The 27,210-nt window shown below is 47.8% G+C and overlaps 1 protein-coding gene across 1 annotated transcript in view; it reads right to left on the bottom strand.

The window, feature by feature from the left end:
• The window catches only part of OTOGL (otogelin like), a 346,660-nt gene that overhangs the window by 316,444 nt on the left and 3,006 nt on the right, over nucleotides 1-27,210 (bottom strand). Inside the window, exons 4-6 of the mRNA XM_073651595.1 lie at nucleotides 5,922-5,985; nucleotides 4,497-4,595; nucleotides 1,629-1,783 (exon numbers count right to left, since the gene is read on the bottom strand). Coding sequence (XP_073507696.1) covers nucleotides 1,629-1,783; nucleotides 4,497-4,595; nucleotides 5,922-5,985 — 318 coding nt within the window. The remainder of the gene's footprint in view (nucleotides 1-1,628; nucleotides 1,784-4,496; nucleotides 4,596-5,921; nucleotides 5,986-27,210) is intronic.

The following is a 27,210-nucleotide window of genomic DNA, read 5'->3' as shown; positions in this document are numbered from 1 at the left end:
CTGGAGATGGTGACAGCTGTGCATGGCTGCTGTAAGCTCACGCTGCCGGGAACACGTCCGCTCCCGGCAGCGGGAGCCACTGACTGAGGTCACCGGAGTGCATTCAGGCAGCGCAGCTCCGGAGACCTCCTTTACGGCACTGCTGTACCGTGGGAATTTCTCACGATACAGCAGGGCCGTAAAGGAGCTAACCGGAGCAGCGCTGCCTGAACTCCGGTGAACCCTTACGGCCCCGTCATTCTAGCGGCGGCAGCGGTTCAGAGCGGTCACATTCTATGTGGCTGCTCTGAACTGGAGATCTTCGTGGGACACTCGTGGACTACTACGGAGGGGTAAGGATAAGGTTGTGGTTTATTATTTTATATTTTATTACAGGAGATCGATGGCTTCGGGGAATTAGGTGTCTAGGTGAGTATAGGTGTAGTTTTTTATTTTTTACTTTATTTTAGGTGGCGATCGGCGGGGACAGGTAATGTATGAACTAATTTCTTTTAGGTAACCACTGGCCACCAATGACATGTATTTAAAATTTATTGGGGACACAGTAGGGCAATTTAAATAGCAGGATCAGGCTGATGGGAACTACTGCTCCCATCGAGCTGATCCTGCTGGCAGGAGTGGACGGGGGACAGACATAGGCCGATGGGAGTAGTAGTGTCACATCGGCCTATGTCTGCCTGCACGCACAGACACCGCGCACACCCGCACAAACATCGCACAGACAACCCGCACACACACCCCGCACACACACCCCGCACACACACTAATCATGACGGGTCTGGGAGGTGAGGCTGACCTGTGCGGCCGTGGGAAAGTTCATGTGAGTTCATGCAGTCAAGCATGAACTCACATGAACCCTCTGAGGGCACCGCGGCGACTTCAAATGAACAGCTGATCGGCATCACCTGATACCTCAGCTGTTCATTTGAAATAACCGGCGGGAAAGCGCAGTACAGAACGGGAAAGCCGGCGGTGAAGTCTTTTCACTGCCGGCTTCCCCGCCCGGGTCCTTCGCTCCCCGCTCCTTGGTGCTGCGCTCCCCGCCCGGTCCTAACTTACGATCGGGATGGGAGGTGGCGAGGGGAGCGGAGGATCGGGGTGGGAGGCTGCGGGGAAGCAGTATGGGGCTGTGTGATTGTTTAAAAGCCGGCGGCTTTTTACCGCGCGCCGGCTTTTAAACAATCAGGAGAATTCTCCCCCGCTGGGATGGCATTCTGATGACAGGCTGGATCGCGCTGCCATCCAACTTGTCATCCTTCACAGACACTGCAGAGCGCAGGCATTATGGGAACTTCCGATTCCGGCATCCGATATTGTAAAAGTATCGGAATTAAGTATCGGAATTCCGATACCGCGAATATCGGCCGATACCCGATATTACAGTATCGGAATGCTCAACACTAATAATTACATTAATTATAAATGATAATGAACTATGTGGTGTATACAAGATAGGACAAATGATGGGAAAAGTAATTACGTTGATACAAGGTCAAGGCGGTCTACCTGCTGCTACAATGGGACACGGGGGTTTTCTGCAGCCACATTTATTAGATATAACATGCTGTAAATTTAATAAAACAGAAACATTTTTCATTCCCATCTCCTGTGTAGACAAGTATACTTACCCATATAGTATACAAAGGCACTGGGTTGCTGCAATCTCTGGCAAATATGTATGAACAGTTTCCCGGGAAGTAAAAGTAGATGCCATCAAATGTTTCAAAGTTGTATTGACCCCAGCTTCTGCAAATGGCATCTCTCTCTTTCCCAGTGTTTGGCACTGAAAAGACAGTATAATACACACTTGGTTATATTGTACATTTACATAAAATCTATTCAAATTTCTATGATATTTGTATGAAAAACTCAACTGACTTCTGAAAAACAAAGATTCAATAAGACTTGCAATTCACATTAAGCTTGGTTTGTTTCTGTGCTTCTGAATTATACTTTTTCATTAGGCCGGGATTAGTGATGAGCATGTTCTGTTAACCCTTTTGGCGAGCATGCTCGGGTGCTCACCAAGTATTTGCGGCATGCTCGAATGTTATGTTTGAGTCACTCTGTGTGCATGATTTGCAACTGTTTGACAGCTTTAATACATGTGAGGAATGCCTAACAAACAGGCATTTCTCACATGTATTAAAGCTGTCAAACAGTCACAAATCATGCACAAGGAGTGACTCAAGCACAACGAAGATCCTCAGAAAACAGCCGAGCATGCTCATAAATCTCGAGTAAAGAGCATGCTCGGTCATCACTAGCTGGGATCACACACGGATGTTAAAAATTGTCAGAGTTTCATTCAGAAAACTCTAACAATTTTATTCTCACTCATCATCCGGACTGTATGTAACCTATTATTTACAGCAGCAGTTATAAATACTTTACAAGACCGTATACTATATGGTTGTTCCATATGAGATTAATTTTTTTCTGCACACCCATAGACTTGAATAGGCGAGTCTGACCCAACATTCGTAGTGCTAAAAAAAAGCATCCAGTGTAATGTTATATTTCTAAGCCAACCCACTAGCAATACTTTTTAGAACTTTTACTATCGGTAAAGTTTGGAACTTTTATCTTCTCTTTCTTCCCCTTATATTATACTTTTTTTTAATAACACTCCATATATTTTAGGTACACTTACTATCTTCAGCCAAATCATGACATACAGTGAAGAGCAAAAGGGTAACAATGTTTTGAACTTTTGACTTTCAGGCTCCATATCTCACCATCCACTACTGCTTCTAACATGAGACTACCATCATTTTATAGACAATCATCTTGGTTATCTCATACATAAATTTGACTCTCATACATAAATTTGACTGACAACTATTTAGCATATGATTAGTTATGCAGATTCTTGTCATATCACCGCGTTGTTACTGTTTTGATCCTAAAAACCTAAATTAAAATTGTTATTATTTTATTAGTATTTTGTAAATCCACCTTTGGCTTGTAACACTGCTTGAATCCTTCTGGGCATGCTCTCGATCAGATTCAAGCATGTCTCGACCGATATCTGATCCAAGGTCTCTTTTACATGTTCCCAAAGTTGGTGCATACTGGTCGACTCACTTGGGTATGTATACAGTTCAACTCTACCCACACGTGTTCGATTGGGTTGAGGTCTGGTGACTGTGGGGGCCAATCCAGCACCTCTATTTCATTGTCATTGAGCCATTTCATTGCCAATCTCGACGTATGCTTTGGGTCATTCTTCCTGCTGGAACACTATGTCATCCTTTTCATACCCATAGTTCTCGAGTGTACAAAGTAATTTGTCTTGTAAGATACTCACATATAACTCCGCCTTGAGGCCACCATCGATCCTGGTCAAGTATCCAATGCCTTTGGCTGTAAAACAACCCCATATCATCAGAATTCCTTCACTGAACTTAACAGTTCCTTCAATTTCTCCATCCTTTAGCCTTTTTTTGCCTTGTTTCTTCCAGACCCATTTGCACCCATCTGAGCCTAGTCTATTGACTTTTGTCTCCAAATCACCCGTTTCCAATTTTCTACTGTTCACTTTTCATACTTTTTTGAAAATTCGAGCCGGCGCTTCTTATAACGATATTGAAGTCGAGGCTTCTTCACTTTTTTTGAGCCACCATTCAAGATTTGTGTAACATGCGTTGCACTGTGCTTTCATGGATGTCTGTGATCTCACTATTAAGAAGCATACGAGTCACCTCCACTGCCGTGTTTGTCACACCAGAACTAATAGACCTTGTGAAGAGAAGACTTGTTGACTTCAATATTTTGCCTGGACGCCCACCTCTTGGCTTTTGAAGGGATGGATGGACTTAATTTCGTATTCTTCCAACTGTCATGACACTCATTTTGGCAATTTTCTTGGCCTGAGAGACAGCTATTGATGAGCTGGATGAAGCTGTTTCTCTTTTCTTGGGAAATCTTTTTCATGAATGCTCCTCGATTCAAACTAGTGACCTTTCCCTTGGGAATTAACCTAATAACACAGTAGGGATTGTGAGCTATTAGGAAATGTGAGAACAGGTTGTATTTTGTAGTACCCAGGAAGAAAAAGATTTTTCCACCACCAGGAGCAAAACAGTAACAATGCAGTGACAGGACAAGAATGTGCATAACTAATCATATTCTAAATAGTTGCAAGTCAAATTTATGTATGAGATAGTCAAGCTGAAGGTCTATGAAATGATGGTAGTCTCACGTTAGAAGTAGTAGTGAATGGTGAGATATGGAGCCGGAAAGTCAAAGGTTCAAAACATTGTTACCCTTTTGCTCTTCTCTGTACACTACTTGCTACTATTGATGGTCACTGTTTGAATGCATATACTAACCCAATAATGATAATAATGTTGGATTTTCATTTGGCCAGTGGCCAATCTAGGGATGTACATGCTGCAAAATCAAACCGACATGAAAACAGTAACCTATTAGCTCACACCAACCCAGCATGTCCAACAACCAGCCCAATATTCCAGTGGACCTAACTGCTTTACCATATTGGCATCTCTTTCCTTGTGCCTGAAAGGTCTCGCAATCACATGAACCAGTTTCTGAACAAAGTGCTCCATTAAGACAACCTTGTGGGCAAGAATCTAGAAACAGGGTAAAAAATTCTAAATTACTGGCAGAAGAAAATGTTCAAAAGATAAATATGGTCATGGTTTTATATATGATTTTGGACATAACAATATACACTATATCTAAGATACCAAAATATAATACATCTAGGAACTTTTATGACATCTCATTCTAATTCTGGTAGGTATTAATATGGAGTTGGTCCCCTCTTTGCAGCTAAAACAATATCTATTCTTCTCCAGACTATGGGGAATGCTTTCTTCAAGATTATGGAGTGTGATTTAAGGATATTTTTCCCCATTTATCCAAAAGAGTATTTGTGAGGTCATAAAATGATGTTAGATAAGAGGGCCTGGTTCACAATTTCCATTCTAGTTCATCCCAGAGGTGTTCAATGGGGTTGAAGTCAGGGCTCTATGTGACCAGTCCAGTTATTCCACACCAAACTCACCCTAAACCATGCCTTTATGGATCAGGATTTGTGCACAGTCAAGCTGGAACAGAACAGGGCCTTCACCAAACTGTTACTACAAAGTTTGAAGGCTAAAATTGTCTAAAATCTACAATCTAAAAAGTATTTTTTGCACTATCCACCTCAGGAACCCCAGCCTGTAACTTTACGTGGTCTCCACTGACTTGTTACAATGGTGGCATGACCATGCTCGAATACAGTGAAGAAAGAGCCATTCTTTCACATATATTAGTAAAGCAGACTGCATGGCTATAGGCTCCATAGTATACACCTGTGGCCATTGGACTGAATAAAAAAAATCCTGGCCCAATATTTTTGTCTATGTAGTGTATGTCTTTTTAAAAGGGGATCGCATTCTAATATGGTGTTGTTCATAAACCCTAGTGCTACCTTTAAGGTCCATGAACCTCCATGTCTTTCTTGTCTGGATGAACAGCTTAAAATCAGATTTAGGAGGAGCACATATTAGAATCGCCTGCTCAGAGTGCTAGTTTTCCTGAGAGTAGTTGCCAGTGTTCTCCTTCCAAAGGTTCCTTTACTTTCAGTGACATGCCAGTAACAGTACATAGCCCCTTTCTTCTAGTTCTGGAATTTACATAATGGGAACTCATTGCCGAGGTGGTGAAATTATTACCTGTGCAGGTGGGCAGATCTCATCTGTTCAATACTAAGGAAATCCTGAAAACATGACCTGCTGGTGGCTCTTGAGGACTGGAGTTGGGGAACGCTGACTACCATCAACTAGTTAAACCCTTCATGGACATATATTATGGGCATTCCTATTTAAAGTGCCTTTGTCTCTTAACACAGGCATTTTCACAAAAGGTAAAAATATAATAAATTCAATAAAACCTGTAAGATGTCTTACCGGCCTTTGGAATGTTTGATTCAGTAAGGAGTCTGCGTGCTCCAGAGAATGGATCTCCATTATCCTATGATTGAAATATGATTGCAAAAATCACTCACGTTATTTTTCGGTTGAAAAATGTCATAACAAAAGAAAAGGAAATCTGTCAACAGGTTTTTGCTTCCCCATCTAAGAGTAGCATAATGTAGGGACAGAGACCCTGATTCCAGTTCTGTTTCACTAAATGGGATGCTTGCTGCAGTTTTGATAAAGTCACTGCTTTTAAAGAATAATAAAACCTAGAGACATATGTGAATTCAGGCTTTATGCCGTCTGTTTTTTATGTAATGTATTAATTTCAAAACAGCAATTCTGTTATATGACATTGATGATATCTATAATATAACCGAAGATGTGTCCTTCTGTCTGAAGCCTCTATACACTGCGCCTGCGCACTGTGGCCGGAGACAGAAGGACTTATCCAGATCAGGAGGAGGAGTGTGGCGCTGGAATCGCGGTATGCGTAGGCACTGAGAAGCAAACCGCAATCTCCAGCACCATAAGGACATACCGCGATCTCTGGCAAGGCTGGAGGAGGAGTGTGGCGCCGAAGTCAGTGCCTGCGCATAATGCAATCTCCGGTGCCATTTTGTTGAAGACAAAGTGGCGCCGGAGTCAGCGCCTGTTCATAGCGTGACCTCTGGCACCAATTTGTTGAAGTTAAATTTGCACACAGTGTCTTCAAAAAAATGCCACTGGATAACGCGGTATTGTGCATGTGCTGATTATGGCTCCATTGTATTTAAAAGACACAGGCCACACACTGCAGGGGAGCGGGGAAAGGTAAGTAGGAGTGTTTTTTGATTTTTTGTATGTATGGATGGATGGATGGAACAACAGCAGTGCAGGAAGGATGGGGAGCATATACCAGGATGCAAGATCAGAATGGGGGAGCATATACTAGGATGGGGAGCATATACCAAGAATGGGGAGGCATATTCCAGGATGGGGGACCAGGATGAGAGAGAATATCAAGATGGGGACTAGGGTGGGGGAGCATATACCAGGATGGGGGGACTAGGATGGGGGAGTATATACTAGGATGGGGACCATATTCCAGGATGGGTGAGCATATAACAGGATGGAGGAGCATACTCCAGGATGGGGGAGCATATACCAGGATGGAGTAGCATATTCCAGGATGAGGGAACAGGATGAGAGAGCATATACCAAGATGGGGGACCAGAATTGGGAGCATATTCCAGGATGATGGAACATATACCAGAATGGGGGAGCGTATTCCAGGATGGGGGACCAGGATGGGGGAACGTATCCCAGGATGGGGGAGCATATACCAGGATGTGGCAGCATATACCAGGATGGGGGACCTGGATGGGGAGCATAATCCAGGATGGGGGAGCATATACCAGGATGGAGTAGCACAATCCAGGATGGGGGACCGGGATGAGGGAGCATATACCAAGATGGGGGACTAGGATGGGGAGCATATTCCAGGATGGGGGACCAGGATGGGGGAACATATTCCAGGATGGGGGACCAGGATGGGGGAACATATACCAGGATGGTGGAGCATATACCAGGATGGGGGAGCATATACCAGGAATGGGGACCAGGATGATGAGCATATACCAGGATGGGGGGAGCATATACCAGGATGGGGTACCAGGATGAGGGAGCATATGCCAGGATGAGGGGTGCATATTCCAGGATGGGGGACCAGGATGGGGGAACATATACCAGGATGGGGGACCAAGATGGTGAGCATATACTAGGATGGGGGAGCATATACCAGGATGGGGGACCAGCATGGGGAGCATATACCAGGATGGGGAAGCATATACCAGGATGGGGGACCAGGATGAGGGAGCATATACCAGGATTGGGGAGCATTTGGTTTCAGTTAAGGGTTCAGGGGCGGCGCCGGTTCAGTCATTGCTCTGAGAATACAGAGTGTTCGTTGTAACCGTGCCCAGGCCCTGACTGACAGCTGGAGACGCGGTTACAGCGGCCGCTCTGTATCCTCAGACCAATGACTGAATCGGCACCACCCCTGCCTCCATGACTGAAGCCAAATGCTGCCGGGTAAAATAAAGTTAATTTTCTCCACGCCGCATTCGCATATACAGTGTCTTCAATAAAATGGCGCCGAACATCACGGTATGCGCATGCGCTGACTCCAGCATCATTTTATTGCAGTAACGTTCTACAACGTCAATATAGCAGTGCACATGCACCGCTCATCACCATTATCCCTTTGGCCAGCGCGTGTGCACTGTTATATTGACGTTGTAGTACATTACTTCAATAAAATAGCGCCAGAGTCAGCGTGTGCGCCATACCGCGATCTCCGGCGCCATTTTATTAAAGACACTGTATATGCGAATTCGCAGGCACAGTGTCTTAAAAAAACATGGTGCTGGAAATGTACCAATAAATATGCTCGCCCACCCGGGCGTAGAACGGGTTCAATAGCTAGTTGGTTATAACCAGGCTTATCCTTTTATCCATATAAACAAGCCCTCTAGGTTTTTCCACTTCACTTTAAAAGGGTTCTCCAGGCATATAATATTGACGCTGTATTCTTCGGAGAGGTCATCAACATCAGTTCACTCCCACCAATCAGCTGTTATCTGATTTTGCAGCACCCAGATGTAAACTCTGATCGAATCTGAACTGCACAGCTTTGTTCAATATATAGTGACAATTGCCAAAACCTGCAGACAAGCTCATATTTAATAACAGAAATGATAGCATCTGATTGGTGGGGTGTCACGGGTGTGTCGCCACGAAGATCGTCACGATTACACAGCCTGACTTCTCGCAGCTGACTTTTTGGTGCTTTGTGTTTTTCGGCAGTGAGGGAGTTAATTCTCTCTCTCTCTGTGCTAGACGAGGTCCAGCCTCGCCCAGCTGCAATCAATGCTGCTGTAGTGAGACTCCTTCAAATGCCTGCCGGTCTGTTAGGGAAGTGTCGGTGAAAGCATTTCATGCAGACTAACAGAGCGGATCGCGGTATTTGGAGTTTCAGAGATAAGTGTATTCGGAGAGTTTTTTCCCTTCCTCGCTTTATCATTTATCTCCTTTCCCGTTGGTGTTCCCTCTGTTGTAGTTGTGTAGTTTTTGTATGCAAGGTGGTTTTGGTTTTTCCCTTGTACTGTCTCGTTCGTCTAAGTACTGTGTGTGGGCATATTATTACTTGTCCCCTTTTGTTGTGATCGGGGTCCTTCTCAGGACTAGATTACTTAGGTGCAGGGATCCTCAGGAGGTAGGGGTTACGCTGGCGGCCTGGACCTCTGTACCTTTAACAGTACCTCCAGGTTGAGGGATTAGTCAGGGCCCCAGCTTAGGGTCAGCTTAGGCCCCCTACCTCCAGTATACAGAGACAGCGTGACATTTTCACCGACCACTTAGTTTTTCTCCAGCTACCATGGATCCAGTAGCCGGTCTAGTTCGGCAGTTGCAGAGTTTGTCCATAGAGCTGGCGGACGTTAGGTCCAAGGTTTTGTATCCCCAGGAGCAAGCCGGACCAGAACCTAAAGTAGCTCTCCCTGACAGGTTCACTGGGGGGCGGGACAAGTTTTTTGTTTTCCGGGAGGCATGCAAGTTGTACTTTCGGCTGCGGCCTCGGTCATCGGGGAGTGAAGAACAAAGGGTGGGAATTGTCATCTCGCTCCTACAAGGGGACCCACAATCTTGGGCGTTCTCTCTTCCCCCGGGCTCCCCGGCTCTCCAGTCAGTGGATAGGTTTTTCGCTGCTCTGGGACTCGTATATGATGACCCAGATCGGATCTCCCTTGCTGAGTCTAAGTTACGTAGGATTCAGCAGGGAGATCGTCCGGCGGAGGAATTCTGTTCGGAGTTCTGTAGGTGGGCCACGGACACCCAATGGAATGACCCGGCTCTTAGGAGCCAGTTTTGTCAAGGTTTATCCGACAAATTACAGGATGTGTTGGCACAGTATGACTCTCCCGCGTCACTGGAAGCCGCTATGGCCCTTGCTATTCGCGTTGACAGATGGCTTCGGGAGAGGTGCGGGATAACTCTACCCCCTGTGATGACTCCACCTCCTACAAGGTCCCCTCATATGGTGGTTCCCCTGGTCAATCCAGAGGAGCCTATGCAATTAGGAGGGACATCATTTCGGGGGAGGGGACCGGTGGTGCGCCATAAGACAGGAAGGTGTTTCTTCTGCAGGAGAAAGGGACATTTTATTGGGGGGTGTCCATCCCGTCCCTTGCAGAGTGTAGAGTCGTCGGAAAACTGTTGATCCCAGGTTGTGTGGTGGACGGCAATCTGGGAGTAGGTATTTCGTCCCTAGGTTCGTCTCAGTTTCTCGTACCGGCGGAGGTGGTGGTGGGTACGAGAACTGAGAGGATATCTGTTCTTCTGGATAGTGGGGCCGGGGCTAATCTGGTTGATGCTCGGTTTGCCCGGGTTCAAGGTATGCGATTGAGTGAGTTGGCTAAACCCATCCCCATATTCTCGATCGATGCCAGGCCTCTCGGTCAGGGAAGTTTTTTGCAAGCTGTGCATGACGTAAAACTTCAAGTGGGAGCGATACATAAAGAACTGTTGTCTTGCTACGTGTTGGAGGGTCTTCCCACTCCTATAGTGTTGGGCCTTCCTTGGTTAACTAAGCATAACCCGGTTATTAATTGGCAAACCAGAGAGATAAGCCAATGGAGTAAATTCTGTAATAAAAACTGCATGAACACGGTCATCGGTGCGGTTACTCCTTGGGTCTTACCTCCATTTCTGGCGGACTTTGAGGATGTATTCTCGGAGAAAGGGTGTCAGGAACTACCTCCTCATCGCGAGTATGACTGTTCTGTAAAACTGCTCCCTGAGGCCAAGTTACCTAAAGCTAGGTTGTATAACCTTTCTGGTCCTGAGAGGCAGGCCATGAAGGATTATATTTCAGAAAGTCTGGCTAAGGGGCATATTAGACCTTCATCTTCACCGGTGGCTGCGGGGTTCTTCTTTGTTAAGAAGAAAGATGGAGGCCTACGCCCTTGCCTGGATTTCCGTGAACTTAATCGGATTACGGTCCGAGATCCGTATCCGTTCCCACTTATTCCCGATCTCTTTAATCAGATCGTGGGCGCCAAATGGTTCTCTAAGTTGGATCTCAGGGGGGCGTACAATCTGATTAGGATGAAGGAGGGGGATGAGTGGAAGACGGCGTTTAATACTCCGGAGGGGCATTATGAGAACCTTGTCATGCCATTCAGTCTGACTAATGCCCCGGCGGTGTTCCAACACTTTGTTAATGACATTTTTCGCCGCCTGGTGGGACAGTTTGTTGTCATATATCTGGATGATATCTTAATTTACTCGCCGGATCTGGTGTCTCATCAGGAGCACGTTAGGCAGGTGTTACAGATCTTGCGGGATAATAAACTGTATGCCAAATGGGAAAAGTGTGTGTTCGCCGTACAGGAACTCCAGTTTTTAGGCTTCCTGGTTTCAGCGTCCGGTTTTCGCATGGACCCTGGGAAAGTGCGGGCAGTTCTTGAGTGGGATCGGCCAGAGAATCTTAAGGCACTACAACGTTTCCTGGGGTTTGCTAATTATTACCGGAAGTTCATTCGTAATTTCTCGTCCATGGTTAAGCCTCTCACAGACATGACTAAAAAGGGGACGGATTTTTCTAGGTGGTCTGACAAGGCTTGTCAAGCATTCTCCTCCTTGAAAAAATGTTTTGCCTCGGCACCCATACTCATTCAACCTGATGCGTCACAGCCATTCATTGTAGAGGTAGACGCTTCCGAGGTAGGGGTGGGAGCAGTATTGTCACAAGGTTCGTCCCCTGGTAAGTGGCATCCGTGCGCCTTTTTCTCTAAAAAATTGTCGTCCGCCGAGAGGAATTACGATGTCGGCAATAGGGAACTCTTGGCCATTAAGTTAGCTTTTGAGGAGTGGCGCCATTTTTTGGAGGGGGCAGTCCATCCGGTCACCGTCATCACCGATCACAAGAACCTGCTATATCTGGAGTCCGCGAAACGTCTGAATCCCAGACAAGCTAGGTGGTCATTGTTTTTTACCAGGTTTAATTTTGTCGTTACATATCGTCCTGGGTCAAAAAATGTAAAGGCGGATGCCTTATCTCGTAGTTTCCCTGGGGCCGGGAATACGGACGACCCGATTCCTATCCTTCAGGAGGGGGTGGTGGTTTCGGCAGTATGCTCTGAGCTGGAGGAGGAGGTATTGGAGGCTCAGGGGGACGCCCCGTTGGACCTCCGGGGAGACTGTTTGTTCCAGATCAGTTGCGACAAAAGGTGATCGAGGCACACCATAAATCAGTTTTTGCAGGACACCCGGGGAGTAAAGCAACGGTGGATCTCCTCTCGCGTCGGTTTTGGTGGCCTAACTTACATAAGGAGGTGGTAACTTTTGTCGCGTCCTGTGGGGTTTGTGCGCGCTCTAAGACCTCACATACCCGTCCGTCTGGGGCCCTCTTACCTTTGAAGATCCCGGAGCGTCCTTGGACTCATCTGTCTATGGACTTTATTACGGACCTCCCTCCGTCTTCGGGTAAAACGGTCATACTCGTTGTAGTGGACAGGTTCAGCAAGATGGCACATTTTATCGCTCTTCCTGCTCTCCCTAATGCTAAAACTCTTGCGCAGGTGTTCATTGGGGAGATTGTGAGGCTTCACGGGGTACCCTCCGAGGTGGTGTCTGATCGGGGGTCTCAGTTTGTGTCCAAGTTCTGGAAGGCGTTTTGTGCACGGCGGGGGATGCATTTGTCGTTCTCATCGGCTTTTCATCCTCAGACCAATGGTCAGACGGAACGAATGAACCAGAGCTTGGAGACATATCTCCGGTGTTTTGTGTCAGAGAACCAGGAGGACTGGGCTTCTTTCTTACCTCTGGCAGAGTTTGCTCTTAATAATAGGCGGAGCGAGTCCACTGGTAAGTCCCCGTTTTTTGGGGCATATGGTTTTCACCCCCAGTTTTGTACTTTCAGTAGGGGGGGCTCTTCGGGGGTTCCTGAGGAGGAACGATTTTCCTCATCACTCGCTTCAGTATGGAGAGGGGTGCTGAAGAATCTGAATACTATGGGGAACCGATACAAACGTATGGCTGATAGGAGGAGAGTGTCTGGTCCGGACCTAAGTGTGAACGATCGGGTATGGTTGTCTACCAGGAATATAAAACTTAAGGTTCCCTCCTGGAAACTGGGTCCCAGGTTCATCGGGCCGTACAGAATCAGTTCTATAATTAATCCGGTGGCATTCCGTCTTGACCTCCCCCCTACGTTTAAAATTCACAACGTGTTCCACAGATCGTTGCTTAAGAGGTATGTGGCGCCGGTGGTACCGTCACCTTTACCTCCCCCTCCAGTGGTGGTCAATGGTAACTTGGAGTTCCAGGTATCGAGGGTCATCGATTCACGCTTTAATCGCCGGTCCCTTCAGTACCTGGTTCATTGGAAAGGGTATGGTCCTGAGGAGAGGATGTGGGTTCCTGCGTCGGATATTAACGCAGACCGATTAGTTCGGGCCTTCCACACGACTCACCCGGATAAACCTGGCCCTGAGGGTCCGGAGGCCCCTCGTAGAAGGGGGGGTACTGTCACGGGTGTGTCGCCACGAAGATCGTCACGATTACACAGCCTGACTTCTCGCAGCTGACTTTTTGGTGCTTTGTGTTTTTCGGCAGTGAGGGAGTTAATTCTCTCTCTCTCTGTGCTAGACGAGGTCCAGCCTCGCCCAGCTGCAATCAATGCTGCTGTAGTGAGACTCCTTCAAATGCCTGCCGGTCTGTTAGGGAAGTGTCGGTGAAAGCATTTCATGCAGACTAACAGAGCGGATCGTGGTATTTGGAGTTTCAGAGATAAGTGTATTCGGAGAGTTTTTTCCCTTCCTCGCTTTATCATTTATCTCCTTTCCCGTTGGTGTTCCCTCTGTTGTAGTTGTGTAGTTTTTGTATGCAAGGTGGTTTTGGTTTTTCCCTTGTACTGTCTCGTTCGTCTAAGTACTGTGTGTGGGCATATTATTACTTGTCCCCTTTTGTTGTGATCGGGGTCCTTCTCAGGACTAGATTACTTAGGTGCAGGGATCCTCAGGAGGTAGGGGTTACGCTGGCGGCCTGGACCTCTGTACCTTTAACAGTACCTCCAGGTTGAGGGATTAGTCAGGGCCCCAGCTTAGGGTCAGCTTAGGCCCCCTACCTCCAGTATACAGAGACAGCGTGACATTGGGATGCCAGGTATCAGACCCCCACCAATCTAATCTTGAGAACTTATTCAACAATACATGCCCAGACAAACCCTTTAATTGCTACCTACAGGTAAGGGCAACACTCTGATTATATAGTGTTTTTTTATTATTTTTTATGTATTTAATTTATTATTTGTGTTAAAATACATCTAGGTAAGGGTGACCAGGCTTTTCTGGTGTACAAGCCACTTTTTATAGCATCTGAGGTTTACCAACCAGAGAAAGATGGCCAAAAGTTTCTAATTAAAAAAATATGCTATCTTATTAAAACGTTATAATTCTCTTCTTCAAATTTAATCCTGCTTTGTAAGGATGCATTCAGGAAAGTTTATAGATGCCTTCAAGGAAGTGTCAAAGTAGCTAAAACATTGTGTTGGCTAAAATTGTCTTGTAAAGTATTTTGTCAGCCATAAATGACCATAAAAATGGTATGGTCAAGTGCAAGGGTATCAATAGATGGCCATCAAAAAGTGTGCTAACCCCAGTATAACTCTTTAAACACTCTCTTAGTTAAACACCTCACTCAAAACAGTGTTCTCCACATCTAGCCTTAATACAGTGTAAACCAATGCAAGGCATTCGGTGAGGAAGTGAAAAGGTTCAGTTTACTGCTGTTACCCTGTATGTTGGCCAACACAAAGTGGCTTGTTGGCACCCACTGACACTCAGTTCCCAGGACACATGCCCAGTTAGCAACACATCTGAGAGTTGATCACTGACTATTTGACCACCCATAATTTTGATAATGATGCATCTTAAAAAAGATTATGTTTCTTGCCTTATCCTTAAATTTCACTTCTCCGTTGTTGAGATATTAGCAATTGTCACGCTGGTGGGTGTGGTCCCACTGCGCCACGGGCTGGGCTTACCCAGGATGGGTGTGACTAAGTGACTATCTGGTTTTCACTAAAGCATCTGGTGGGGAGGTTAGGCTTGGCTGCAGGTAGTTGCTAGGTTCCACTCCAGGGAAGTCTCTGGGACTGCAGCAGCTGACCGGAGGGTCAGAGGCACGGGTTTGTGGTACAGGAGGGCAAAGACAAAAGTGTGGTCAGACGGTTTTAGGTCAGGGCAGGCAGCACAGAATCAGAAAACGGAGCCGAGGTCAAGAGCAAACAGGTCAGACAGAACAGGTAAACAAGCCAGGTCAGTAACAGTAAACTGAACAAAGTGGAATGCATGAACGGGTGCTAAACATATAGGAACCAACATTCAGGTGGGGAGTGGAAGGTGGAGCCGCCTAATAAAGGCCCTGCTAGCAAGGGATAGGCCGGGGAACCTAATCTCTGCAGGACCTAGCAGGGCTAAATTCCTGCAGAAATCGGCCATGCCCACTAAGACTAAGTAAATGCCACAAGTAATGCAGCCGTGCAGCATGAGGCAGACTAGCTGAAGCGGGAAGAAACCGCACGGGGAGTAGAGGGGTGCTGGGGAGACATGTGAGTTAACGCCATGACAGCAATCAAATATTTGGCATCTAATGGATTAAAACCAAGTGGGTGTTATTCAATAGTTTTCACTGGGATTGTGTAGTTCTGCATAATGTATGACGCTGACTAATCATAAGCAGTAATATATATGTGATATACACTGTGTTCCAAATTATTATGCAAATAATATTTTCTCAGATTTTCCCAAATTACCTATATGAATTGCAGTCATTGTAATTTTCCAGTCAAATAACTATTAGAGTACAATTGAAAGGTTTTTGTACAAACTGCCTATGATAACAGTATATTTTTAAAAAAATAAAAAACTGAAACTGCACTCAAAATGCATGTTCCAAATTATTATGCACAGCAGAGTTTTCAACCTTTTCATTTTAATAAAGAACAAAAAAATGGTCATTTTTGAAATTATAAGCATTAGCAGGTTATTACAAACTGAAATCAAACAGTTTTCAACTAAAAACTTTATTCTAGGTGATGTTACATTTGCACATAGGACCCCTTGTTCGAAAGGAGCTTCTGAACTCTCTCGTCCATTGAATTTGTCAGGTTTTGGATGGTTTCTGCTTTAATTGTTTTGCATGAGGACAGAATACCCTCCCAGAGCTGTTGCTTAGATGTGAACTGCCTCCCGCCATCATAGACACTCCTTTTGATGATGCTCCAGAGGTTCTCAATGGGGTTGAGGTCAGGGGAGCATGGGTGCCACACCATAAGTTTGTCCCCTTTTATGCCCATAGCAGCCAGAGATGCAGATGTGTTATGTGCAGCATGAGACGGGGCATTATGATGCATGAAATGATCTCGATGGTCCAGATGGATGGAGTGGAGGAAGGCTGGTTGATGGACACCCCATGCAAACACGGCTACGGCGCTAACAAGGAGGAGGTGGAGTAATGTTTGGGGCTGGAATCATGGGGAGAGAGATTGTCGGCCCTTTTAGGATCCCTGAATGGGTAAAGATGAACTCCATAATGTATGTTGAGTTTCTCAAACAGCACTTCCTTCCATGGTTCAAGAAGAAGAACCGTGTATTCCGCAGCAAGATCATTTTCATGCATGATAATGCCCCGTCTCATGCTGCACATAACACATCTGCATCTCTGGCTGCTATGGGCATAAAAGGGGACAAACTTATGGTGTGGCACCCATGCTCCCCTGACCTCAACCCCATTGAGAACCTCTGGAGCATCATCAAAAGGAGTATCTATGATGGTGGGAGGCAGTTCACATCTAAGCAACAGCTCTGGGAGGGTATTCTGTCCTCATGCAAAATAATTGAAGCAGAAACCATCCAAAACCTGACAAATTCAACGGACGAGAGAGTTCAGAAGCTCCTTTCGAACAAGGGGTCCTATGTGCAAATGTAACATCACCTAGAATAAAGTTTTTAGTTGAAAACTGTTTGATTTCAGTTTGCAATAACCTGCTAATGCTTATAATTTCAAAAATGACCATTTTTTTGTTCTTTAGTAAAATGAAAAGGTTGAAAACTCTGCTGTGCATAATAATTTGGAACATGCATTTTGAGTGCAGTTTGAGTTTTTTATTTTTTTAAAAAATATACTGTTATCATAGGCAGTTTGTACAAAAACCTTTCAATTGTACTCTAATAGTTATTTGACTGGAAAATTACAATGACTGCAATTCATATAGGTAATTTGGGATAATCTGAGAAAATATTATTTGCATAATAATTTGGAACACAGTGTATCTTCAGTGCTTATTTAGACTGCTCACTGTGGCCGGCAGAATCTGTGGTCATGTGACCCTGATGACATCACCGATCCTTCTGCCTTTCTATGTTGCTACCTGCTTATGATTGGTCAGCATCATACAGGAAGCAGAAATACACGCCCCCAGTGAAAAATATCTAATAACACCCACTTGGACTTAACACAAGTTAACAAAATATTTAATTGCTAATATATCTGTAACGGAGTGGTGAAATTAAAGCACAGCTGGAGTCATGTCACTAATGTATGTTCAATGCCCCCAGTATTATACTCACCAGCCACTGTCTTCTTCTGTTCTCAGCGCCATTCCGGGTATTTTCTGCAAGTTGTGACCTGCCGGATCGCTCCAGTGTTTGCCGGGTGAGCTGGAGGTCACTTTTCAATGTAAGTCGATGAGAGCCAGAACAAGGCCAGAATGAAGCCCTCATAGACTTACACTGAGATCTTGAGGCCATTAGCTCTGACTTACGGGAAGTCACAAGCTGCAGTTGTGCCACCCTGGCCTGGATGCCACAAATATATTAAAGCTGTGTCTGAGAGCAAGGGGGAGGTTCTCTGGTCACGGGAACATTAGCATGCAATGCCTCCTGTCTCAGGCCAGTAGGGGGAGCTGGCTGCCCCTATAAAAGCTGGTACTGGGGGCAGGGTTAGAGAGAACTGGATGGCCTGTCTCAGCACTGAGACGTGTCCCGGAGCAGAGCAGGGACAGAAAGTTGTATTGCACCTAAGAGGAAGTGTGGCAGGAGGAGAGCCACAAGCCAGAGACAAGAGGCGAAGAGAGCCTGTCTTGGCAGATCACTGACTTAATTTACCAGACTTTGGTGTCTGAGGCTGGGAGGATTCCACATTCTCCAGCAGATAACCAGTCCGCAGGGGACTGTATATTCCTTGGCCTAAGAAGCCTGAAGGCCCTGCCACAACAGAAGGGACCAGAAAAGCCGTACCAGGCCGGGAGCAGAAAGGAACCCACGTTGCAGGCCATACAGGCGAGAATACACGGAGAGCTCGGAAGCGTGGGCTGTTATCCTATAAGGAGGAGATGGTCAGAAGGAGCGCAGAAAGCACGGTAGGCCTACACCCTCACCCTGACCAGGGCCAATCTCCCAATTGCTCTCAGACATCCAGGTCCCCTCCTAGCCGGGACTGTTTATGGGTCAGTTTACCTGTTCTAGTAAAGACCCTGGACTGCAACCTGTTGTCTGTGTGCTCCTTCGTGCCTCCAGCACTACCGGTACTGGGACTCTCACCACCATCACTCCCACAATCCATTATACTGCCCTGGGGCCGCACTCTTCCCGTGGGGAGTCACACTGCCCCAGCTGCACACATCATCAGCCCCAGCGGTCTGCACACAGCGGCGGTTCCTAATAACCGCAATCCACGGGTGGCGTAGTCGGACATTATCAATAGTTAATAGCAGACTACCATTGGTCTGACCACCCTGAGCCACGGAACCGGGTTGCCACTACTACCCCCATCGTTTCCCTACTGCCCAGATCCGAGTGCCCCACGGCCCAGGGGGTGAGTCAGCTTTGGCGTCGCCGGCAGGATTGCAACCAACCCGCCACAAATGGGTATTGCGTGCCTAGAAAAGACTTTGCACTTACCTGAAAAGAGGCTTCCCGCCATCCGGAGCCGTTTCCCGCCATTTCCAGCCGTCTCCCGCCATCTTCCATCGGTTCCCGCCATCTTCAGCCGCTTTCCCGCCATCGGACGCCATCTTCAGGATGCCGCGCGGGAAGAAGAGGAGCGTGGACGTCCAAACCGCGCGAGATCCGAAGCTCCGCCCCACGCACCGACGCTGCGCAAGGTCCTGGAAGGGAGAGAGAGCAACGCTGACGTCATCAGGACGCGACGCAAGGTCCTCGTCCAGAGCAGCAGCAGCGGAGCCGCGGCCTACAGAAGAGGATCGTCTGAAGGTAGGCCACGCTTAACTAGGGGGGAGGAAGATGTCGGACACAGAGGCGCCCACTACCACCAACGCAGCTGCAGCAGCGGTGATGCCCTTTTCCCTGCCCTACATCCCTGGAGCGGCCTGGCTGCCCAAGTACTCAGGGGAGCCCCATGCCCTAACTGACTTTAAGGAAAGGCTGTACAGTTTGTTCCAAGTCTACCCCCTGACAGAGGAACAGAAGGTCAGCATACTAACAGGGCAGTTAACTGGCGCAGCCCAAAGGGAGGTAAAATCATGGCCCACTGAGGAGAAAAGGACTGTGAAGGGTATTCTGGCCCGGCTGCAGGGTACCTTTGACACACGTACCTCCGCTGAGATTAAAATGAGGTTCTACGGATGTAAGCAGCGGGCACAGGACAGCATCAGAGACTATGCCCTAAATCTGCAGGAAGCCTTGAGGGCTATTCAACAAACTGACCCTGGCAGTGTGCAGGAAACGGATAAGCTGCTAACAGAACAATTCATAGAAGGTCTGCTGTCTAGCGCCCATAGGGCCCAACTGCGCCTCATGTTCTTTCAGAACCCCGACCTGACCTTTGCCCAATTTAAGGACAGGGCCATAAGGGTGCTCCGTGAATCTGCAACCAGTGGCGCTATAAACCCCCGGCGCCCTGCTCTCACCTACCACCAGGAGGCGGCGCCCTCCTCTATGGACCCCGTGGGGGCTGATGCACAGGCCCTGAACCAAGCCCCGTCGAAAGACCTGCACCACCAAGTACAGGAGCTGACCAGGAGCGTCGCGGTGTTGACCAGGACCGTCCAGGCGTTGCAAGTGGACCCGTCAAGACCCATCGAGCTGGCTTCAAGTCCTGAGGATGTCCCGTGGCGTCGACAGAGGAGGATCCCGTCATTCCGAGGGAGGCCCACAGACCGCTACGCAGAGGATGGACAAACCATTTGCCGTCGATGCAACCAGCCTGGACATATTTCCAGGTACTGTAATTTAAACGGGTCCAACCTGGGGCAGAGGGCCAACCCCCAGGCATAAGATCACCAGGCCCTTACAATTGGCGTAATAAGTACGTTGGGGGGCACCTGGTTTTACCCGTGGTGCTGGACGGTATCCCCATGAGCGCCTTGCTGGATACTGGGTCGCAAGTAACCACTATCCCTTATGTACATTTTAAGCAGTATTGGACTGTTGTGCTGATATCACACGGTATCCAGACAGTAACTTGAGCATCATCGCCAGTAAAGGCTTACCCGTGCCGCAGATGGGGTTCAAGGAGATGACCATTAAAATTGGTAAAGTTGAACTGCCGGCACAGGGAGTAATTATTGTGGACATTGACCGTCATGAAATGCACCCTAAAATAACTGTGGGTACTAACGTAATTGAAAATTGTCTTTCAGAGGTAATTGTAATTCTACAACAGGTGGTGGTGAATGCTAGTTCCAGCCAACAGAGAGTCCTCAACAAGGAGATAAAAGCCCTGATGAGACGGCAGCAGGTAGAACTGTGTGGTGGTGAGATTGGTAGCGTAAGACTGAGTGACCCATTCCCCATTTCCATGCCTCCCAAAAGTGAAATGATGATCTGGTGTCGGACTGCAATCGGGTTGAGAGGTAGAGACTACCAAGCCATGGTAGAACCCGTGTACTCAGACAGCAGAACCACCATTTTGACAGCCCGGGGGGTGGTTGATGTCCGTCATGGGAGGTTGCCCGTCCGCATCCTCAACATTGGGGAGAGGGAAGTACACTTACCCAGGTATGCTACACTCGCCAAACTGTTGTCGAGCACAAAGCTATCAGGGCCGTGGAACCCTTGCCTCCATCTCCACAGGCGGAGGGTAATGGCTCCCAGAAACAAAAGGAGGACTGGTGCCAGAAACTCCACGTGGGTGCTGACTCCACTCCCCTGCACCAAAAACAAGGAGTCTACCGGGTGGTACAGGAGTGCGAGAGAGTCTTTAGTAAGCACCCGCTAGACTTCGGCAGAGTAAAAGGGTTAGAACACCACATCCCCACAGGGAGCCACCCACCAATAAAAGAGAGACACAGACCTGTACCCCCTGCACATTATCAGAAAGCAAAGGGTATGCTGCGGGAAATGAAAGAAGCTGGGGTCATTAGAGATAGCTGTAGCCCCTGGGCAGCCCCCTTGGTTCTGGTGAAAAAGAAGGACGGCACCATGAGAATGTGCGTGGACTATAGGCAAATCAACCGTATCACCCACAAAGACGCATATCCGCTGCCTAGAATAGAGGAGTCTTTAGCCGCACTAAAATCAGCTAACTTCTTTTCTACTTTGGACCTTACTAGCGGGTACTGGCAGGTTCCTGTGGCAGAGGCTGACAAGGAGAAGACCGCCTTCACCACCCCGATGGGACTGAGCGAATTCAACTGTATGCCTTTCGGGCTCTGCAACGCACCAGGGACCTTCCAGCGGCTGATGGAATGCTGTCTAGGGCACCGAAACTTCGAGACGGTCCTCCTTTACCTGGATGACGTGATCGTCTATTCGAAGACCTACGAGGACCATCTCAAGCACCTGGCCGAGATGTTCGAAGCCCTGGCAGGCTATGGCCTGAAGGTGAAACCATCGAAGTGTCACCTGCTGAAACCAAAGGTCCAGTACCTAGGGCACGTGGTAAGTGCGGAAGGAGTAGCCCCTGACCCTGACAAGGTCACGGCAATCAAGAGCGGGCCAAGCCCCTCGAACATCAAAGAGGTGAGACAGTTTCTCGGTTGGTAGGCTACTACCGAAGGTTCATCCCCGGGTTCACTAAGATGGCAGCTCCTATGCAGGACCTCCTGATCGGACAGTCTAAGTCCAGAAGTCAAAAGCCACCCTTCAAGTGGGATAAACCGGAAGAGGAGTCCTTCCGCCAGCTAAACATGACCCTCAGGGGGGATGAGATCCTGGCCTACCCTGATTATGGCCAGCCTTTCATTCTCCACACAGATGCCAGTAATGTGGGACTGGGAGCCGTACTGTCCCTAAACCAACAGGGCAGAGAACGGGTGATCGCATACGCCAGTCGGAAGCTGAGGCCCACCGAGAGGAACCCGGAGAATTACAGCTCCTTCAAGCTAGAATTCTTGGCGGTGGTGTGGGCCGTGACGGAACACTTCAAGCATTACCTAGCCTCCGCAAAGTTCACCGTGTACACGGACAACAACCCGTTGACACACCTGGACAATGCAAGACTGGGTGCCCTGGAACAGCGGTGGATTGCCCGTCTCTCCAACTATGACTTTGTGATCAAGTACCGGGCAGGCAAAACCAATGCCAACGCGGACGCCCTATCAAGAATGCCTCACTTACCTGAAGGTGACGAAGACCCAGAAGAGCTGGAGGAGGTAGAACTCCCTGCGTTTCACCGGTATGGAGCCGCTCAATACTCCCACCGCGTGAAGGAGGAGGATCTAACAACCGTGATGATCAATCCCCTACCTCACCACAGCTGGGCCGAGACCCAAGATAGTGACCCTGCCATCCGCCTGGTGAAAGATCTGTTGACCTAGGAAGACGCCCGCATGGATCCGGATGCTCCAGAGGAAGCCAAGCAGCTATGGAAGGAGAAGAGCTAGCTGTTCCTCTACGAAGGCAAGTTGTGCAGAAGGATTGTCAACCACCGGACGCACGAGCTGACCTGGCAAGTCGTGGTCCCAAGGCGAGATGCAGCTATGGTCCTGGGGGCTTACCATGACAGAGCGGGACACTTTGGTTGGAAGAAACTGGAGTTCCTACTAAGAGGAAGGTTCTTTTGGGTCGGCATGAGAGGAGCTGTAGAAAAATGGTGCAGAGACTGTGGCCCTTGTCACCTAAGGAGGAAGGACCGCACCAGCCAGAAGACACCCTTGAGGCCATCGTCACCACGCAGCCTCTTGAGCTGGTAGCTCTGAACCATGTCAAATTGGCTCCCAGCCGGTCAGGATACATCTATGCCCTGACAATCGTGGACCACTATTCCCGTTTTCTAGTGGTGGTCCCGGTAAAGGACTTGACAGCCCAAACAGCGGCCAGAGCCTTCCAGCAATACTTCTGCCGTCCACACGGGTATCCGGAACAGGTCCTGACAGACCAGGGTCCAGCGTTCGAGGCTGAAATCTTCCAGGAGTTCTGCAACCTCTATGGCTGTAAGAAGATTCGGACAACGCCTTACCATCCACAAACCAACGGGATGTGTGAGAAGATGAACAATATAGTTATCGATCTCCTGAAGACGTTGCCCCTGGAGGAACGCAGTCTGTGGCCAGAAAAACTGCCGGACCTGATAGACTTATACAATCATATCCCGGTGAATGCTACCAACTGCACCCCGGCTTACCTGATGCGAGCCAGACCAGGTAAGCTGCCCGTAGACCTGGAGATGGGAGTCCTGACGCCTGAGGACACCTCTCCGGATGCGGACTGGGATACAGAAAGGCAACTGCAGTACAAGAAGGTACAGGAGAGTGTGGAGAGGAGCCTGGCCCAGGTGAGAGAACGACAAGAAAGACTCTTCAACCAACACGCCCCTGCTGGTCCCCTAGAACCTGGTGAGCAGGTCCTGAAGCGGAAGAGAAAGCTACATAAGTTGGACGACCAGTGGGAAAGGGAACCCTACACCGTACTGCAGTCTGATCACGACAACCCGAAGGTGTGCGTGATCACCAAGGACGGAGGAGAAACCACAAGTACCGTCTCCAGAGACCACCTAAAAAGGTGCCCCGAGCAACTCCGTAGGGCAGAAGAGGATCAAAGTGACCTTGAACCCGCAGAGGACAAGGAAGAAATGATCAGCACCGTTCTCGGAGAGTTCCCTCAGTCCTGGACTCGAATAAACGATGCAATAGTGGTACCCGTCCTGCATTTCCTGCAACCGGCACAGCAACAACCAACACCAGAGCCGGAAGGTGAAGAGGAGCCAGCAGTTCCAGAGGCAGAAGAGCCTGTACCAGCATCCCAGGAGAGTCAACCCTCTGCTGACAGTGAGCCTGCCATGCCTGCGGTAAGCCAAAGGACCCGCAGACAGCTGCCTGCCCTACCTGTACACCCAGCTGGTAGCTGTACCCCTAAAGCTGGTGGAGAAAGCCAGGTCGGTCCACCACCAGACAGTGGGTTAAGGAGATCAACCAGGAGCACAAAAGGGCAGATACCCGCTCGCTGGAAAATATAGAGTGTACTAAAATTGTAAATAACCCTGTTGCCAAATGTTGAAATGTTTGCCAAGTTACCTGCATGATTATTAATAGTGTGTTTCAGTTTCTTGCAGCTACCGTACAGACTCAAAGGTTATGGGCTTTTTATAACCGGGACCTTGTATGGACTGCGTTTGGAGCCTAACCCAGGAATGAACTAAGACTGTAAAGGACTTGGGGTAGGACAGACCCCCACCTGGTTAAGGCTCCCCGTTGAGTTGGTGATATGGACACCCGGTCACAGGCCACACTGTGACCTTAAGAACTCAATCTGTGCATCGTCTGTCTGTTAATGTTTTATGGTATGCATATTGTCTTTGTTTATTGTTTAGTCCCGGAGTACTAAATTTCACTAGGGGGGAATGTGTCACCCTGGCCTGGATGCCACAAATATATTAAAGCTGTGTCTGAGAGCAAGGGGGAGGTTCTCTGGTCAGGGGAACATTACCATGCAATGCCTCCTGTCTCAGGCCAGTAGGGGGAGCTGGCTGCCCCTATAAAAGCTGGTACTGGGGGCAGGGTTAGAGAGAACTGGATGGCCTGTCTCAGCACTGAGACGTGTCCCGGAGCAGAGCAGGGACAGAAAGTTGTATTGCACCTAAGAGGAAGTGTGGCAGGAGGAGAGCCACAAGCCAGAGACAAGAGGCGAAGAGAGCCTGTCTTGGCTGATCACGAACTTAATTTACCAGACTTTGGTGCCTGAGGCTGGGAGGATTCCACATTCTCCAGCAGATAACCAGTCCGCAGGGGACTGTATATTCCTTGGCCTAAGAAGCCTGAAGGCCCTGCCACAACAGAAGGGACCAGAAAAGCCGTACCAGGCCGGAAGCAGAAAGGAACCCACGTTGCAGGCCATACAGGCGAGAATACACGGAGAGCTCGGAAGCGTGGGCTGTTATCCTATAAGGAGGAGATAGTCAGAAGGAGCGCAGAAAGCACGGTAGGCCTACACCCTCACCCTGACCAGGGCCAATCTCCCAATTGCTCTCAGACATCCAGGTCCTCTCCTAGCCGGGACTGTTTATGGGTCAGTTTACCTGTTCTAGTAAAGACCCTGGACTGCAACCCGTTGTCTGTGTGCTCCTTCGCGCCTCCAGCACTACCGGTACTGGGACTCTCACCACCATCACTCCCACCATCCATTATACTGCCCTGGGGCCGCACTCTTCCCGTGGGGAGTCACACTACCCCAGCTGCACACATCATCAGCCCCAGCGGTCTGCACGCAGCGGCGGTTCCTAATAACCGCAATCCACGGGTGGCGTAGTCGGACATTATCAATAGTGAATAGCAGACTACCATTGGTCTGACCACCCTGAGCCACGGAACCGGGTTGCCACTACTACCCCCATCGTTTCCCTACTGCTCGGATCCGAGTGCCCCATGGCCCAGGGGGCGAGTCACAGTCACAAGATGGCGGTGCCGAAACGGAGCGGCGCCGGGAAGAGCTAAAGACAGTGTGCTTTATCATTACCACTTCAGGGACAAAACAAAAAAACACTGGAGTGATGATTATAAAGCACAAAATATTTTATTCCTCTCTGCACCCACTATTACATTGTGTGTCCATTTCAACCGTAAAAATTTGGTGAAAGGTCCTCTTTAAGCTTAAGATGAACAAAGTCATGTAATGTGCTGTTTTTTTAATTACAGGAAGATTCATGAATGTGAACTGAGTGAATGCTATTTTCTTTATTCATAGTATTGCATAGAGCTAACTGAAATAGGAGATTAATGGGCATGCTGATATCACTGAATTCTCCGAAGAGCTGACATGGATCTCAGCTTTACATATTAGAAGGGTCTCGAGCAGTGAACCATCTCTACTAGCTCCGCATATCCTTACAGGAAAGGATAAGGAAAGGGCAGCAAGTAAGAGGATAGGGCCTTACATCTTAGAGTACAATTATTTCCACTGTCCATAACATACACCAAAGTATCTGATAATCTTTGCATGCTCAGGTCTGTAAAAATAACAATTAAAATGAACAAAGAGGTGTTTTAACAGGATGAACATCAAACTATGAGACAAGTGAAGTGGTGGTGGCATATTCTCATCATGATTCTTCTAGAAATCATCCGATCTCCTGGGATAAGTATTAGATCTCATCCAGGTATTCAATCTGATCAGAATTAATGAATGAATCTCACTACAATCAAAACAAATTGGCAACTTGCAGAATCAAATGGCAACTTCCATGGTCGTTGGTCATTTATGGAAAAACCCATCTAAGCATAGCACAAATTACACAATTTTCAGGAGAAATTTAAGGCTATATTCAAACATGTTGGGTTTTTCTGCGTTTTTTGCTGCAGATTTTTATGCAAATTATCAGCTGCATTTTTCAGTACCAGCAAAGTCAATGAGAAACCAGAATTCTCTGTTCACGCATCTTGTTTTTTGTTTTTTTTTTCTGTGTATTTTGTGCCTTGGTTGGGTTTTTGGAAAATAGAGCATGTCACTTCTTTCAGTGTTTTTTCAGCATTTTTTCACCCATAGGAAGTAATGAGTGGTGAAAAAAAATGTATCAAAAACGCACCAAAATTTGCATCAGTGTTTTTGATGACTCAATAGAATGGGGTTCTTTTTTTCACAGAACTTTATGTAAATTGCATAAATAGAGACAGAAGGACTGTGAAAAAATGCACAAAAAACGCTGAAAAAAACGCAGCAAAACCAGCATTTTTGATGCAGGTGATTTCCTGCCAGAGATCAGTTTTGCTGCAGATTTGTGACGTAAAAAAAGCCAACATGTGAACATAGCCTTACAGTTACCATTAAATGGAGTGACAATAATT

Source organism: Phyllobates terribilis, unplaced genomic scaffold (genome assembly GCF_046119375.1).
Source record: "Phyllobates terribilis strain yellow unplaced genomic scaffold, ASM4611937v1 Scaffold_11__3_contigs__length_659146591, whole genome shotgun sequence".
In the NCBI taxonomy this organism is placed as follows: Eukaryota; Metazoa; Chordata; class Amphibia; order Anura; family Dendrobatidae; genus Phyllobates; species Phyllobates terribilis.
The sequence above is the reverse complement of the archived record's forward strand: the minus strand, read 5'-3'. Positions and strand labels throughout refer to the sequence as shown.